General features: G+C 39.8%; 1 protein-coding gene across 3 annotated transcripts in view; it reads right to left on the minus strand.

Annotated features, from left to right (window-relative positions):
• The window catches only part of kcnd3 (potassium voltage-gated channel, Shal-related subfamily, member 3), a 151,733-nt gene that overhangs the window by 24,461 nt on the left and 108,672 nt on the right, over positions 1-18,600 (minus strand). For all 3 annotated transcript variants that reach the window (XM_072681618.1, XM_072681616.1, XM_072681619.1), the window contains one exon: positions 4,682-4,850. In XM_072681618.1, the coding sequence (XP_072537719.1) occupies positions 4,682-4,850 (169 nt within the window). The remainder of the gene's footprint in view (positions 1-4,681; positions 4,851-18,600) is intronic.

An 18,600-nucleotide genomic window follows, 5' to 3' on the forward strand; every position in this document is an offset into this window, starting at 1 on the left:
AAGGAATTATAAGCCCCTATTCTGCCCAATACAATCCAATCAGATTAATAAAACAAGCAAACATGCTTTCAGCATAACAGACTGCATTCTGATTCCAGACTTAAATCTGCTGTGGATTTCATCTTGCTGGGTCAGACGGATGTCAGACAGGAGTCTCTTCCTCCAGCATTAAGTGGAGATGTGCAGAAGGCCTGCTCTAAGAGCTGAAGCCGAAGCCTTAACCCTGCTGAGAGGGGCTTCTCTAAAGTCTGTCTCCATAGCAACCACAGGGGAGTTTTTCCTCGTCATGGCAACCTTAGACTTGTCATGGTAACCCTTGGCCCTTGGATGTAACGAGGTTAGTGATGAGTGCTTGTTTGTGCCCATTTCTGACCATGGTTTTCTCCAGGCAGTGTGTTGCTGATTTTGTAAGTTCTCTAAGAAATATAGACAGTACAAAAAGAGATTTTATTGGCCAATGACGGTTTGAAGCTTGAGAGTGAATTTCCGGGGCTTAGTAATGAACATCTTGCGTTTGGGCAGTCTTACCATAATGAGTAAAACTCACACCTTTCCCATTTGCTCCTGGCACCATCTATTTCCCTTCTGGGTGTGTCTTTCCCCCTCACTTACCATCAGTGTGTTGTCATTCACCCCACGCTATCTCACCCTATGTGTTCTCTTGAAGCATTTTAAATTATGGTTTTCAGTAGGATTGTTTGCTTTCTATGTTAAAGGCTGTAAAGCAACTTGCTTCTTTTTTGGGTTGCTGAGTATGGCTTTACTTAGGTAGAATGCTGCAATGATGGCTAATGCAGAGTTATGTTATCAGTGTTTCAGCAGATGGTAACTGCTGGTGTTTAGTAGTCTGTTTAGTAGCTGGAAGCTGGTTTATGTTTAGTTGGATAAAGCCAAGCAAACCTAATTCAGTCTAATTTATCTATGTTTTTCAAGTAATGTAAATGGTTGATCACTGCTAGTTTGAGTTGGATTGACCAAATTTAATGTCCCATTATTCTAAACAGCTCTTTAATGTGACACAGGAGCAGTGTGGTATGAAGCTGGTGTGGCTGTAGCTGATGGCAATCCCTTATGTCCAACTTCTTGGTTTTCATCCATCCTCATAATGAACTGGTTAATTCAACACTAATCAGAGCTCTCTCAGTTTTGTTTTTTTGGTTGCAAAGAGATGAAGTACCAGTGTTAAGTTAACACTGAACACCATCAAGTGTTAAAGGCTTAACTCCACCCTTCACACCCAGTGGTGCTCTGGAGGGGCGTGTTCAAGAGGTCTGCAGCAACAAAGGACTCTGGGAAGGAGGATATATCTACTATATTTATTGTTTTTGTTTTACTGTGTTTGTGTATCTGTATGAGCAATGAGTGTAACTTAAAGTAGCTGAATACATTTATTAGAAGGGCTGTCCACAAACATTTGGCAAATATGTATCTGTAAATTCCTGGATTTCTTTATTATCAAGGGCAAACATTTGGTATCATAACAACCGGGACAACTGCGACACAATACACAGATTGCTGTGCATGTTATAATTTCATAAATATGTGGTTGTTTTTTATGGTGGCATTTATTTGTCTCATGTTATGCTGTAAATAATTTTCTACCCTGCCGTTTTTCTGACCAAGAGGATCAACATTTTTATGTGCAATACAGTTCTTAATGTAGTAACACTTTTTTCTGTGTTTTTGTGTAAGCTTACCAACATTTTCTATAAAATGACACTAATTCGCTGTTAATCTGCACGTCTTGTCCACCAGTGCCAAATCAGCAGTGTCAGTAGCCTACATTTAAATAACTTAAGGTTTTTATTAAAGCATGGGGACAGACTGTGTACAAAATACACAGGTGGGCGATTTGCACCTGTGCAGATAATGCAGTTGACTGAAATGTTTTTATTCGTATGTATTTAAATCCTCTGCCACCACTCTTCTTTTTAGATGCAGCAAAAGATGATTACTAACAAGGCCACTACGAGACAAAGGCCAAGTGTCTCACAGGCAGTGGTATACAGAATATACATTCAAAAATCTATGTAATCCAGTATATAGAGCTATGGAAGTGACTAGCTGTGGGAAACAGTCTGATTACAACTGTGTAGAGTGGTGGTGATGGCGTGTGTGTAGTTAGGGAAGAGGGTTACTGCTAATCAAATCTCCCTCCTTAACCTCATTAGCGGCTGCTTGAACGACCTGCCGTCGCCTAATGGCTCCTTAAACAGCTCTGTCACTGTTAATATCCTGACCTCGTCTCCATGGCTCTGTCATGTTTCCTAATGAGGTCTTTAAAGACCTCTCTGAAATGGGCTGTGATGTTTTGAGTGATACAAGGAGAATTCTTATCTCCGCCAAATCCGCTGTGCCGTGTTAACTGGTCGATTCTGAAAGACCTCACACAAATGAACTGCTTTGCTTTGTTGGCTGGTCAGATTCTTTGAGATGGTCTCTAAGAGACTCCTAGTCTGAAAATCTAATCAGGAATTTATGGAGAGTTGAAGAGGAGGCACCCAGTAACTGTTCTAAACAGTGTACTAAACTGAAATAGTCATGTTTAACCATTATTATCATTATTGTCATATTTTGCTATTCTATTTAAATGGAATTCTGTTATTACACACAGTGGCACATCATGGACACCAATGTCATGGAAATGTGGGACTTTGTAAGATTTCTTTGAGATGTTCTTTGAGCAGCATTAAAATTCTTCTGGCAGAATTCTGGTTGGATACTTGACCATTTTCATTTTTTGCAGAATTGGCTTAGTTAAACTTGGTGATTCTCTGGCACAGACCTGACTTTTAAACACAATCTACAAATTTGAGGTTCAGACTTTAGGAAGGCCATTCCAAAAGCTTAATGTTAGCCTGCTTTATCCCCTGCACAATCACATTTAATGTGTGTTTGGGGTCACTGTCCTGTTGAAACACTTAGTGTAGAGCTCCAAAGCACCACCGCCATGCCTAACAGTTGGAACAGTTTTCTTGGGGTTGAATGCCTTATCTCCTTGTGGTCAGTTGTAAACTTACATTTCACTGGAGGGTGTCACTTTCTTTGAAAGCAACCTCATAATCCATGACTATGAAATACTCGCTTGACTGTACACAGTGTCACTGGTGTTTCAGCAGTTCATGGCAGGCTTCCGCCCTGGTGGTGCTTGGCCTGACCATCCGAACACTCTCAAAGTGTAAACAATAATTTGTACTTGTGCATGTCTAAACTGATGGTCTTGGAATCTGCAGATCTTGTGTTCAAAGAAATCACTGAAAGCCCAATAATGTCATTATGTACATGATAAGCGTATGTGAACATCCAACCATAACTATTCATTTATGTTCAATTGTCATTCCATGTTCACTTTCCATCACATTTTAATTATGATTTACCATTATCATTATTCATCATTTATTTTCCACCTACACGCACAATCTACATTTTAAGATTTAACATTTTTAACAGAATTTCTCAGCTTGTTTCAGTATCAGTCTGCAGTAAAAACACTGGCTGGAACAAGCTGTCTACAGTTACTCTTGGTTTGCCTTCTTAATGTATTTAAGATGAGTTTATTTGGTTAGGATTTGTAAAACTAATTGAAAAGTTAAATGTACTTAATATACTAAACACAGTAACAACTCAAATAGATAATTAGATAAATTATAATAGCTCATTACATCATCATAGGTATTTAATACCTCTAACTGAAGGTGAACCACCTTTCATTCTTTAAGGGATTGTCCTCAGCAGCATAGGAACTGGTAACTTACTCTCACACCCTCAACATTAAAACAAACTAACAAATAGGCACACATCAGCATACCTAAGACAAGGTAGCAAATAGGCAATGCCTACACACTGATGGTGAGTAAAGGGGGGAAGGCACGCCCAGCATGCAAATAGAAGGTACCAGGAACCAATAGGAAAGGTGTACATTTTACTCAGGTTGTATTTCACACTCAAACCCACTGTATATTACTGAACCAGTCCTGACTCAGGGCTTGCTAAGAAACATCAATATGAGAGAAATGACATCAGTGCAGTTATTTTTTTAAGTGTGCTTTTTTCAAGCTTGCATGGACCAATCATTGTCCATTTGCCAATGGTGACAGACTAAACTCTGTTATTATAAATTGATTCAGCTTATTCAGAGATCTTGAAAAAGATCAAAAATGTTTACCTAACTTGAAATAGTTGAGCAATGTGTGGGATGTATCCAGTTTTATGTACAACAGACTTCATTTATTTGGGTATAAACATCTTGTGGGATTACAGTGTAAGTGACATTTGTAATCCAGATTATTCTAAATACTTTTCTTTTTCTTTGAATGTCTCAAATTAATATACAAATTTGTTCTCTCTGATACAAACTTCTCACTAGGGATTAAAGGATTAAAGGTTCTGTAAACAATCCAGAGAAAAAAAAAACCCCAAAACAACAGGCTCATATCCTCAGATGCACGTTTGACCCAGCTATGCATTTGTGTAACCGGGTTACAGTTTTTCAGTGCATAAAGCGTTTGACTGCACTCAGCACTGGCCCATCCAAGGTCAGTTTACCTCACACCTGCTCCCCAGCTAGGAGTGCGGTCCCATGGGGCCGAGCTGCTCTCGCAGTGCCCTGAAGCCTGGTGCCATCTGGATCTCACCCAGAGAAAAGGGAGCGCGAGAGAGGGAGAGAAAGAGCTGTGCTAACCTGCATCTTCTGCGCACGCCGCTTGTCTGCTCTTTGGTTCTGGTGGTAAATGCGGCTGAAGTTGGAGACGATGACGGGAACTGGCAGAGCGATCACCAGCACGCCACTCAGAGAGCAGATAGAGCCAAAGATCTTCCCTGCTATTGTCTTAGGGACCATGTCTCCATACCTAGAAGGAGTCAAGAAGGAGGGAGGGAGGGGTAGAGAGAGAGAGAGAGAGAGAGAGAGAGAGAGAGAGAGAGAGAGAGAGAGAGAAAGAGAGAGAGAGGGAGAGATTTCTGGCATTAATACATGTACAGCCTGTTTCTACAGATTGTCTCCCTAGGGAGCTGTTGCCCTGCCTAACTGCAAAGTTAAACACACATACGCAAACACGTACGCACACACAGACACACATATGCTGACAACAATAAAAATAAATTGCAGACAATTCATGCTGCTTCATTTAGTTAACAACTTAACAACTGTGCAAATAGGGAAAGCAGGACACGGCTCAACATGAGGTGAAAAGTAACTCTTAATAAACTTTAAATGTAGTTAATTTTTTATGTAGTTTAATGTATCAAATCAAACTGGCCGTTGCTGTTGTTTAGAAACTTTGAAAATGTCACAGGCAAAAACAGAAGAAGTTGGGAAGGGACAAATACTATTTCACAGCACTGTATATACAGTACATGTACACCGATCAGCCTTAAAATAAGCACCACCTGTCCTTGTGCCACCACAATAAATCTGAGCATTTGAGGCATTTAGATATGCTCAGTCAGTCTAGACAACATGCTTGCCCATTTTTCCTGCTTTTAATACAGCACCTCCAAAAGAAGAACTTTTCACTTGCTGTCTGCTGTCTGCTATACCCCACCCCTTAACAGTTTTCAAAGCAGACAACCAAAGGTTTTTCACTTGACTTCTACTAACATTGTGGCAGACTGGTGTATATCAGAGTAAACTGTCTCAGCATGTTGGTGTTATTGTTTTCCAACCAATCTGTAGGGCTAATTACGCTAGGAGGGTGAAGACTAGCACACTGCCACTACTACTTTTGAACTGCCGCTGATGCTGTAAAGCTCCAACATAACAGCTGCCTGTGCTGAACAACATCACACCATCAACCCACCCCTAAGAGAGCAAATTGTGCCAATTGTGCTCTTTCTGACTTCAGCTGCTGATGGTAAGCAGCGCGACCCGGGATTCGAACCAGTGATCCTTTGATAGTGGCATTGCCTTGGTCTTAGCTCACTGGACCATTCGGTGCTCACTGTGTTTTGTGGACTGTGTTTTATATCATAGTGTAAATGAATTGCAAACAGAGCACAATAATTGTAAATTAATTATTGTTCTATGTTTAGACTAAGACCTCTACAGTAAACAGGTCTTCCTATATATCAGTGATTTTACCAGGCTAAACCAGCTACCTCAGGGGTGACTATGTGATACTAGGTGGAGCGAACTAGCTTTCACTTCTGTCTGTTCAAAATACATTTTTCATACCACAACGTGAGGTTCGAACCATGGTGTGAACCGAACTGTGACTTCGGCACACCGTTACAAACCTATAAATAACACTGCCTCATTCAGTGAAGCAACACGAAATCTCAGACAATGCAGTTCCTCTGCAGCTTTCTATCCAGACCATCAGGAGTGGAGGCTTTTACACAGGATGAGCAGTGCACTCCTAGACAAGGCCAGGAACGAATCGAGCAATTTAGAAAGAAAATAAGTTCCCTAAATGTCTCAGATTAGTATATTTGGGGTCCAGTATGCAATCCTCCAACAGCTTGCTTCAAATCCTGAAAACACAATTCCCTTTACTGTGATAGATTTCCTTTTTCATTCAGGAAACTGAACAAAGCAAGAAGAACGCTTTTTGACATCAGAGACAGATAAGACGGAGTAACAGGCTACGTGCTGCATTACAAATAAAAAGGCACGCATTAGCTGTACAAAAGCAAGAGGAGGTAATTTGTACAATGTTGGTAATAGTGCTTTTGTTGGACCTTGTAGTGTGGGGAGAAAGATGGGAAAGAAAATGGGCTGAAACAGAGAAAGAGCAGAGCTTCGGACAGAAGAGAAATTTCACTATCAGTAGAAAACATTAAAGAGAACTTCAACTGTGAAATTTTTGCAAATACAAAAATACCTCCTCCCATGCCTTGTAAGACACACACACACACACACACACACACAGCCTCATACACTCTTTTATAATGCTGTTCATGTACATGAAGGCATATTATCTCCTCCATATTTTTTTCTAATGGATAGTAACATTAGTGGTATTTCCCTTTGAGATAAGATAAACCAATTTAGCAACTGGCTGAGTGATTTTATTAACCCAGCTAATCCTGTTCCATCATTAAAATCATTTAATAGAGGAGGCACATCATAAAAGTAAACATCCTAATGAAACACATAATACTGCTTGGGAAGGATTAGAGCAGAGACTCTGTGGTCTGAACGATTCATTTAAAAGCAAAACAGGGCATTATGGGAGAAAAGCAAACAGTAATTTGTAGTATAATTTATCTGCTCTACTGGATCAGCACCATAATGACAATAAAAAATAAAGCTCTTTCATCAGGGACACAAAAGACGCAACAGATGTGGCTAATTCCCACAGACGGCAAAGGCTAAAGGCTGTGAATCAGGTTTGGAGATCATATTTTGAAATAAATGTTAGCATGGGAAATAGTGCCAGTCTGCCTGAAAAGAACAGCAATTGAAAACAACAGCCATAATGGTATAATAACATCCAGGTTTCAGTGTGTAGATGCATTGACCTGAATGTGGCGATTCAGCTGGGTCACCTTTTGAGTGCTAAAAAAATTAAGAAGTGTGATATTATGTAAATGACAAGGATGTCCAGGCAGACTTTAATTAGTATCTGCTCTCTTGTAGAGGGTAAAATTGCCGAGCTTGTCAAGAAGAAGGATACCAACATGCCAGTTTGACAAACTATTTGGTTTCCCAACTAAGCAAATCAAAGAACCACTGGGTATTAACTGTGTTACTCATGCTGTCTTAAACCAACTCAAATATATGAAAAGTATTTTACCATCTAGAAAAAAGTTAGTGATATGGTAGGGCTTTGTGAACCTTTATATGTGCTAATTCACAACTGAAAAGCAACAATAATGTCTGCATTAAATCATTTATACCATTTATTTGGCAGCGTTTTGTAGCTTGACTGATTTTACTAACTGCATTAGCATTGTACAAAGCTGAAGGTGCGCTATTTGATTTGATTTCTCCACCCCCCCCCTTTCACAGGGTTCTACTGGGTAGACCTGGGGTCAGCCTACACTCGTCCCCCTTCCCATCTTGTACTTCAGTGTGCCCATTCTGTTTCTCTGTAGGTTTTGTAGAGTTGTAGAGTAGAGTAGCATTTGGACCTGACTGCAGAAGTGCTGTGTCTGGCAGAGCTCTGACTAACAGCTGCCACTAAAAGCAGCCAGTGGGCCTGTAGGTTACTATTACATGCCAGTAATAAACAGCATTAGTCCTATTTACTAAACCATTAGCAGGTTTTGTGACTGTTAGCATGGAAGGCATCCTGCCAAGAATGGTGTGGGAAAGAGTGTTTATTTCTTCATATGAAAGAGATATAGCATATGGAAGAAAAAAATAAATCCTTTATTAAACCCCAAAATGTTATATAAACAAAGACAGCAATAAAACAACATCTGAAACACCTGGTCCTTACTGCTTGAGGTTAGTTGACATGATGACTGTTTACTCAAAACTCCCTAAAAAGTAGTAGCGGCAGTGACTAACCAATAGTCAAGACTAAGCCTGTTCACTATGGTGGTGTTTTCTTAAGCACTGCTATTTTGTTTTAAGGGATGTTTTGGTGCTCACACTGATATGGTTAACTGAGTGCCCCCATTATGCTTTGGGTGCCTTTTGAATTTGTATTTAGTCAATATGAAGGAAACTTGAGTAGTCATTTTGTTAAGCATTGCTATTTTATGTAACTTTGTCAAAATATCAGACATTTTTTCTGCTTGTTAGCGAGTAGCTTAGACATTTTTCATGCATTCTGTTGGAACTGACCCATCTCTCAACTATTGCTTTTCGTCAAGTTGTGGAGAATATAATGTTCCCATTTAGTTTATTAGGGTAGATCCGAGTTAATGGGGCGAGGTGAAAGAGGACAGGAGGCAGTGTAGTGGGTTTGATTGGAGTTGGGGGACAGAACTGAGTTAACTAGGTCTCCTTTGACGCATCAGAGCACTCACTGCTTTGTCAAAAAGCCATGGATGCACTCTGAGCAAACTCAGTTCTGTGCCCCAACTCCAATCGAACCTGCAATGCTGATGTGCTGCCACTAACAGCTACCACTACTCAAACTGCCACTGAATGAATATCAGTTACCATGTGAGCTGCCAGGCAGCTCCCACTTACTGTAGCTTGTAGATTACTATCTAATGCCGGCCAGTAAGTGTTAGCTTATGGACCTGACTGAATACCTCGCCCATGTATGGCAGCTCAGAAGCATCAGATCCTTAAACTAGATCTAGTTGGTCAAAAGCAGTGGCAGAGGTGGGTCAGTCTGACCAACTGCAACTAACTGCCAGTGAGCCTGTTGGTTACTATTACAGACCACAGCTTAACAATATAAACCTTATTTATTTAGCAAATTTAATGACAGAACAAAAATAGATAAAATATATATATAACTAAGCAATATATTTTTATTATTAACCACTCAAAACTTCCTAAATAGTGGCAGCTGTGGTGTCAATCAAGACTTGAGACTAAACCAGTTCACCTTGGTGAGGTACAGACTGGTTTTACATTAGATGTCACACAAATCAGAAAAAATAAATAATCAATGATAGGTGTGTACTAGGAACAAATGGTTCTTACTATCTAATATTATTTATCAAATTTCAAATACATATAACACAAATAGCAGTACAAACACAGCCCAAAAGTTGAAACTGTCCTTACTGCTTGAAACAACCCTTAGTCTATATCTCAGCTCAGGATGGTGATGGTACTAAACTTCCTAAAAAGTGGTAGAAGCTGTGTCAAACAAGAGTCGGGACTAAACTGGTTCACTGAGTAAACTGTTGTTTATTTGGTAGGGTTTTGTAGAATGACTCATCTTGCTAACATCACTGTACAACGTTAAAGGTGCTCTGTTTGATAATTTATCACAAGCTTCGAGTGTGAACACCCAAGGTCAACCTACCTCATCCTCCTCCCCATCTTGTACTGTCTAGCTCACAAACTAGAATCAGAGCACCCATTCTATAATGTTAATTGACCTACACTGCGATGTGATGGTATAGCATAGATATTTTTGTGTTATTGGATGGTGTTTTTGGGGAGCTTTGAGAAAGCACCATCATGATGTCAACTAAAGTAAATGATAGTGTCAGGGCTGTTTGAAAGGTCATGTCAACTACAAGCTTTTAATGGTGGTCAGCTAAGTTTTTTTTGGGCTACTACTGACAGAATTGACCCTCAATTGCTAATTTTGACCAATTACCTCCACTTGAAAGCAACAGTATTTCTTGGCTACCATGTGTAAGGACATGGGTCTGATGTAAACATAATGTTTCAGTTCAGTTAATTGAAAAATTAGATTAGAGTTACTAAAAGGTTAAAGAAGAGTGGAGTCAGCAAATCAGTTTAATTGGAGTTCAGAAAGCTCACCACTGCGTGAAAAAGCCATGAATGTTCTGTCCCCCAACTCCTATCAAACACACCATGCTGACTTGCTTCCACTAACAGTTTGCATCTTCCACTCAAACTACCACTGGCTGACCGACAGCTGCCACTCGCACTCGCTGCCACTATCAGATGCCAGTCGGTAAGTAATAGCTGAATATCTGACCCATCCAAGGAGACCTGGAAATGTCAGAACCTTTAATTAGATGGAGCTGGTCACAAGTAGTAGTTGAGAAGTGGATCAGTTCCAGCAGAGGGGGTTAAAAGGTGGTTAACCTATAACTAACAGCTGCCTCCAAACCTGTAGGTTACTATTACACACCAGTGATTAACAGTGAATCCCATTGCAAGACCCACTCACAACCACAATGATAGGTTTGGGTAAGATAAAAACCCTATAATCTCAAGGAGTATATTAAATCACAAAAGGAGCACAGAAAGAATCATATGAGAAACTCAACTATTGGCACAAAAGGACTTGACAAAGCCTTGAGCAGACAGAGCCCTGAGGCTGTATCTCTTTTAGTTTGACATCATGATGGTGTTTACTCAAAACTCCCCCTAAAAAACCCAACCATCCACACCAAAACATCTCAAACACAAATTAACACAAAATAGCAAAGTTTCACCAAGTACTACTCAAAGTTCTTTCTTATTCACGACATACAAATCCAAAAAGCACCCCAGAGCATCATGGGAACTCTCCTATGCCACAATATTGTTACATCACAGTGTGAGTCAATTAAATAAATCTCCTCCCTCCATCTCTGCTCCTTCTTGTTCTCTTCCACTCTTTTCTCCTCTGACCATATGATTAACCTTGGGTGTGACATAGAGCTATCAGGGAGAAAAGGATAGTGTGAATAGAGAGAGCGAGAGAGAAAAAGAAAGAGAGAGCTCTTCAATGCTTCACTAAGTGCTAATGGCATCACTTTTTCACACTGTTGGTTTGCTACTAGAATGGGTTCCATTTACAACCAGTGTTAAAATGCTCTGGCAACTTAGTTCTCTCACACAAATCTCAGAAGATATACTTTCTGTCCAAGCCTTCTTCTGAATGCGTAATCATGTGCTCGCTGGAGAAAATGTATCATTAAAAATGTAGAACTGTGCGTTACTTTAGCAATGACTGTGATTGCCTCAAGGGAACATATTTGCAGATACACTTTCAGAACGATGGATCTGAATGCTACTCCATTAGAATAGTAGACAGGAACACATTATACGTATATAATTCAATTTTGCTACGGTAGTGCCAATGGAAGCATGGAAGTTCATACTGCGCGTGGTATGTACAGTGATCAAGGGTTCCAGGAACTATTAGAACTGTGATTAGAAAGGTCTGATGTAAGGAAAGCTAGACCAAAGTCTGAGATCTGACAAAGTTTGAGACCAGGCTGCAAGGGGAATGATGTTTTTACACCATATTCCACTGTAAATCCAGATATGTTTGCCTAGTTTAACTCATTCAAAGTAAACAGTTAAGTTGTTAAGCTACACTTCCTTGAAAAAAATACATAACTACAATAACTTCTATTCTTCAACAAGCTGTAATTATTATAACCTGCATAGAGTCACAATCAGAAGGAAAATAAAAAAAAGGGGGAGGGAAGACACGCCCAGTAAGCAAATAGGTGCCAGAAGCCAATGAGAAAAGTGTGAGGTTTATTCAGGTTGTACTATACACACAAACCCACTGTACATTATTGAACCAGCACAGCTGACTGTTAAGAAACATCAATATGAAAGAAATTAGCTTTTTTTATTTTAAGCTCATGGGCCAATCACTGTCCATTTGATTCAACTCAAACTAAGAATCTACCTGACAAACAAACTAATTAACTCACTGTACACCTAACTAACTAACTAACTAACTAGTTGAGTAGCTAGATGACTAACTACCTAACTGACTGACTAACAAACTAGCTAACTTACTGATTAACCTACATTTAGCAGACTAAAGATTCTTGAACAGCCTCTGGTGCTTCATGTCAATGACAAGCAATAAACACACATGCTGTAATTTGTGATTTTTCACAGCACCACTCCTTCATTCACTCCTTCATTCCATCACTAAGTTACAAATCGTTTTATGCTGCAGCTAACCACTGCTAATAAGCATTGCCCATTTTCTGACCACTGAGTAACCATGAGTTCATTCATTCATCTCCTTATCTGTTTCTTCCTCTTCAGGGTACCACACACCCATTCATGAACACATTCATGACACCTGATGCAATGTAGCACAGGCAATTCACCCATCATGTGTGGTTTTGGAAGGTGGGAGGAAACCGGGGCACCTGGGGGAAGACCAGAGGGAGGATTGAAACCACAACTCCAGGCCTCTGGAGCTGTGCGACATACACACTACCACTGTACTACACCCATCAGTTCATGTTTTCTTTATACTTGTGAAATACAGTATGTAAATTTTTTACTTTGAGAATGAGAGAAGAGTAAAATACTAAATCAGTGTGTGTGGATGTGTGTATCTGAATGGTAATGATTACAGACAGATCATGTCTCCTTTCCTCTAGAGTCCAGGGAAGAGAGCAGTGTGTTTGTTGGTGTGTGTAATTCCTGTGTGTTTGGGCTAAGCGTGCTCAGTCTGTGTCCTGGTTGTGATTTTCCTCTTGTTAGGCTGTTTGTCAGACTGAACTGCTTTTGTTACTGCAGTGTCTCTCAGAGCTGCCAAACAAAGACCTGCCTGACTCTCATCTTCAAACACAACATCAGCCTTTCACACCCAGCCTCCAACACACTCCACCAGACAGAGAGAGAGACACAGAGACAGAGAGAGACAAAGACAGAGCACGACAGAGAGGCACAGACAAAGAGAGACTGAGAAAGAGAAACAGAGAGAGAGAGAGAGAGAGAGAGAGAGAGAGACAGGTAAAACGAGAGAGAATGTAGTGGTATCGAAAGAGACAGAGGGAGAGAGAGACAGAAAAATAGAGAAAGGCAGAGATAGAGGGAGATAGATACAAAAAGATGGACAGAAGCAGAGAGAGAGAGTTGAGAGGCAGAGAGAGAGAGAGGGGTAAACAGTAAGAGGGTCAGAGATATAGTAACACAGAGAGAAAAAGTGTGTGTGTGCGGGAGAGAGAGAGAGAGAGAGAGTGACAGAGAGAGAGAGATGTGATTTACAGCGAGGCATCTTTGATATGACAGATATTAATTTCACAGTGAGTAAATCAATATTCTTCCAGAAAGATGCTACTCAAAGCCACTCGAACCATAAACAAAACACACCGTGGGTATTCCACAGAACACACACACACACACACACACACACACACAAATGTTCCCACAAGAACAGAAAACTTGGAGAAAGTGTCCTGAAAGCAGCACACTGTTATAAGACCCTCTAGGAACTTTTGGAGGTTCTTCTATTTAAAACAATGGATGAACCTCTTAGAGTGCTTTGAGGAACCTTAAGAGGATCTCACAGTTTCAGATTAAAGAAGCCCTAAAGGTTCATTTGGACAGTGCGTTTGCAGTAACATACAAGTCAAGGCTAGAGCTAGAGGGTTAAAGAGAATTCCATCATTAAGCTGTGTCTAAAAAAAACAATACCTACATTTCATTTACCTGATTTTGAGTCACTGAGATCAGGAAGTCTGAATTACTTAACTATGTCAGGCCAACAGATTTCACCCTGATATTGTGCCAACAGGCTTCTCTGTGTTACCTGAAGAATCTGCTCTGTATTACACAATGTTGCTGGTTGATTAAGCTGTTTTGGTTCCATACTAAGGCACACAGACAAATGCTACGGGGCTTCTCAGTCTTGCACACCAGGGGCTTAAAAACAGTGCTTTAACACACAGTTCCTGGAACATTCCCATTGGCTCCAAGAATCATTTCTTTCCATACTGGGCGTGTCCCCACCCCCCTTACACACCGTCAATGTGTAGTTATTCATCATCGGCTACCTTTTCTTTGGTAAAGAGTTGGCTTTTATAGTCTGGTTGGCTTTCTGACATCAAGCCCAAATTATTAGTCTCGTTATTACTGAGTGTCATTAGGCAAGTTGAATATTACAGTATTTGCTCTATTGTTATTAATGATCCAAATGTCAATTCATTTGGTAGATAGCTAACATTAATGCTGTAACTTTAATGCAAAAACTACTCTTTGCTGAGTGAGAGTTTTGTAAGTGCTTAACAGCCTAAAGAAAATAGTCTGTACTGTATGAACAAACAAATGTATGTTGGCTAAACAAAATCTTAAGAACAACTACAATGCAGTTGTTGAGATAACTAAACAATGGTATGGAATCATGTTTCCTTAAAAGTTTGTGTTTTTTGACAATTTCATTTTTAAATGTGTGGAGAACTGAAACTGTGTTCTTTGGAATGATGGTGCTCCATCCAATAGTAGCATTCCTGATGCTGAATCCAATCAAATCCTCAAATCTTTCAATCCCAAATCAAATCTGACCACAGTGACTTAGATGTTTAGCAGGTCTAATTGCTTTTTATACCTTCTTCTATTACATGTCCTCTAGTTACAGTTGGTGATTATACATTATTTATATTTTAAAAGGATGTACGGAAGCTTACTGTGATACCCACTGTGACAATTGTTTTAATAAAATCATTATATAAATCTTTAACCATGCATATAAGTATTAAAAAAGTGTTTGAGCAAAGGGGGGGGGGGGCATAAAGGAGGAGTGGGAGGAGAAAATGGCTTTGACTTTCTCTAAATGTTAATGGCTTCTCTTCAATGAGTTCCATTTACCCCCAAAGTAGACTATGTATGTGTGTGTGTGTGTGTGTGTGTGTGTGTGTGTGTGTGTGTGTGTGTGTGTAAGAGAGAGAGAGAGAGTACTGCTGTGAACTAGAGTACATTGACACCCTGAGCTGGATCAGCAGAGGAGAAGAAAAAAAGAACATGACTTCACTGGAGCGGAAGTGAATGAACCAGTGGATGATTTGGGATGAAAGGGTGAGAAAAAAGACAAGAAGAGAACAGGAAAGAAGAGAAGACAGGAAGACAGGAGAGGAGATGATGAGATGAGAGAAGAGAAGATGGAAATGAGGAGAACAAATGAAAAGAGAGGCGGGAAAGGAAGACGAGAAAGAAAGAGGAGAGAGCTGAAGACAAAAAAAGGAGAAAAGAACAAAAAATGATTTGAGAAACAACACAAGTAAAGAGATGACAGAGCACATGACAGAACATGAGAAGAGGAGATGAGAGAAAAGAGGAAAAGAGAAGGGAAGAGAAGAGTGAAGAGAAGAAGAGAAAAGAGGAGAACAAAGGAAGGGAGTAGAAGATGAGAAAGGAAGAGGGGAGAGCTGAAGACAAAATGAAATAAAAGAAAAGAAATGATTGACAAACAACACAAGCAAAGAGATGACAGAGCAGAGCTGAGGAAAGGACATGAGAAGATGAGCTGAGAGAAAAGATGAGAAGAGAAGTCAGTAAAAAAGAGAAGAAAGAGAAGAGTTCAGAAGACAGAGGTTTGTTGGTGTTCAGCACCACGGACAGCTACACACGAACTAATCTGTAGAGTGAGGGTAAATGAATAATGCTAATGCTCTCTGCAGTTGCCTACTGGGCCACATTTTCTAACAACTTCACAGAGTAATGATCATTGCTGGGTGGTATGGGGCCCCGAGTGACACTCGCTCCACTAAATAATGATAATATTTTTTAGAAATGTTGCCCTATTTACTTACTGCTGGCTTTCATTGCGGTCATCTGCACAAGTACCCCGCTGCTCCCTTTCTGCTTGCATTAGAACTGCTTATGGATCACAGACTCTGTACTATTGGGGGATATGGTAACTGAATTATCATCTATCATATCATATTCCACACACACACACACACACACATATATATATATATATACACTGCACTCCCTATTAAATGTATGTGTGTACATACACAATTTGAGCCACTGAGCAACTATCCCTGCATATAAACCACAAACACACAATACACCACATCAGCACAATGATGTCTATAGTGTTACTTTCTTTTGCCGGTAATGGGGTAAAAGATGTGCAAGTAATGTACACCTGCCAGTGTTCACTGCAGATGTTCACTGGGAAGACACCGACTCCAAAGCTGTAGCTTAAGTCTTTTATATACGGTTTATATTCAATTATATATTTATAATGACTGCAGTGTTGCAGACAATGGGCGGGAGCAAGAAAGTATAACAAGAAGAAGGTCCTGTGTTCTGGACCAGTGCATATTTCTGTGCCATTTAACATGGATCAGCGGCAGAGATGGCATTTTGTTCAAAGCTGCACTGATCACAGCTGTAATGCAGCTGTAGTAATTAATTAGTTCACATTCCCACCACAAACAAACCACCCTGTTCGTTTGGGACCAGACCGAAACCATACCTTCTCAATGTTCTCAGTGCTGTTGTTTTTGTACTCATCTGAGTGTGATTGCTGGATTAATACCTGTCCAAATACATTTCACCAAGGTCCAGGGTCCAATTTGACAAAAGTAAAGAGTGCAGGTGTGAACATGTCCTAAAACACAGCTGTAATTGCAGTGAAATTATTAATTCAACAACTTTGTAAATGTATCTCATGTCCAAAAAATCTCCTTTCTACACCCAGTATAATGAATAGATGCTTAAAACTGTCCACCATTTGTGCTCTATTGCCTCCATGATACTGTATAATGCTTGGACCCTGATGACTGCCACTTGCAATGTCATTTAAACATGGATGCCCAATTGTCATGTTCTACATTAATCTTAGATGAAAACAAACAATGCTGATTTGTCTTGATTGTCTCGATAATTTTAAGTAAGTATAATTAAGTTTTTTTTTAAACCACAATTACTTTAACATTCACACAACCAGTTTCAAGGTTTAGTAATGTTTGCTAATTAACTTACAGTATCTAAGGCCGTCCTTCTCTTTAAACTCATCAAATCTACACAATCCACATCATTTCCTTATTTATAGATCAAAACAGTGAATTACCACAACCAAGGTCATGTACAAAACAAAGACCGGATTCTAAGCATGTAGTTCTTTCTAAAAAAGGTTTAACATTTTTTAGTTGGGTTTTAATTGGGTTAAAATATACTATATGGACAAAAGTATTGGGACACATTGCTCCTTTCTTGTTTCTTCCTTTTTTCCTCAATGCTTTTATTATAATGAGTTTATCCTGCTTTTGTTGGAATATCTATCTCTACCACCCAGAAGGCATCCTACCAGATTTCAGAGCAATGCTGTAAGGATTTGATTGCATTCAGTGATGAAAGCATTAGTGAGTTCAGGATGCTGGATGATCACCACCTCATCCCCAACCCCCCAACTCATCCCAAAAGTATTGGATGAAGCACCATGCATCATTCCAGAGAACACAGTTCTCACTGCTTCACAGCTCAATGCTGGGGGGCTTTATTACCTCTCTAGTCCATGCATTAGGCATGGTGCCAAAAGGTTTATGTTTATCTGCCCCAGAGAGTCATATTCTATTTGCCATACTTCTCTAAAGGGACTAGACAAGCTGAGTGTGTGCATCTGCACGTCTGTGTCAGCGATGGGTACAATTTAAAGTAGCTTAATGCATTCATTAGAAGGGATGTCCACAAACATTTGGACATCTTGTGTACACTTGGGCTTTTATATACTTGGGTGCACCACCACGCTTTAACCTATGTGTGGGAAACTGCAACTGAAGCAAATAAATGCCATGCATCACTTTTTTCAGTACAGTGACTTACAAACACTGCGTCTTCTTCTAAAGGTTATCCAGAGTGTTTTACACAAAGCTGATCAAAGACGAGAGTCTCCATGTCTCTCTCTCACAAATCCACTTTGTCAGGTTCACTGATCTTCACACTGCCACTGAATCACAACTACCTCTTCTCGCATATATTTTCAAGAAGGTTGTTAAGCTCACAAAAAAAGAGTCTATGAATAAACTGTGAAATTGTCTTCTTAGTGATAAAGCAGAATACAGACAACTTGACAGCAGAAATTAGTCCCTTTAGTATTTCCAATAACAGCATACCGTATATGGACAAAAGTATTGGGACACCTGCTCATTTATTGTTTCTTCTGAAATCAATGGTACTAATCCTATCCTTTTGTTGGAGTAACTGTATCTACTATCCAGGGAAGACTTTCTACTAGATTTTAGAGCCTGGCTGTGAGGATATGATTGCATTAGACGACAACACCATTAATGAGGTCAGGGTGTTGGATAGGCTCCACCCTATCCCAAAAGTATCGGATGGAGAACCATCAT

Source organism: Salminus brasiliensis, chromosome 6 (assembly GCF_030463535.1).
Source record: "Salminus brasiliensis chromosome 6, fSalBra1.hap2, whole genome shotgun sequence".
Classification (NCBI taxonomy): domain Eukaryota; kingdom Metazoa; phylum Chordata; class Actinopteri; order Characiformes; family Bryconidae; genus Salminus; species Salminus brasiliensis.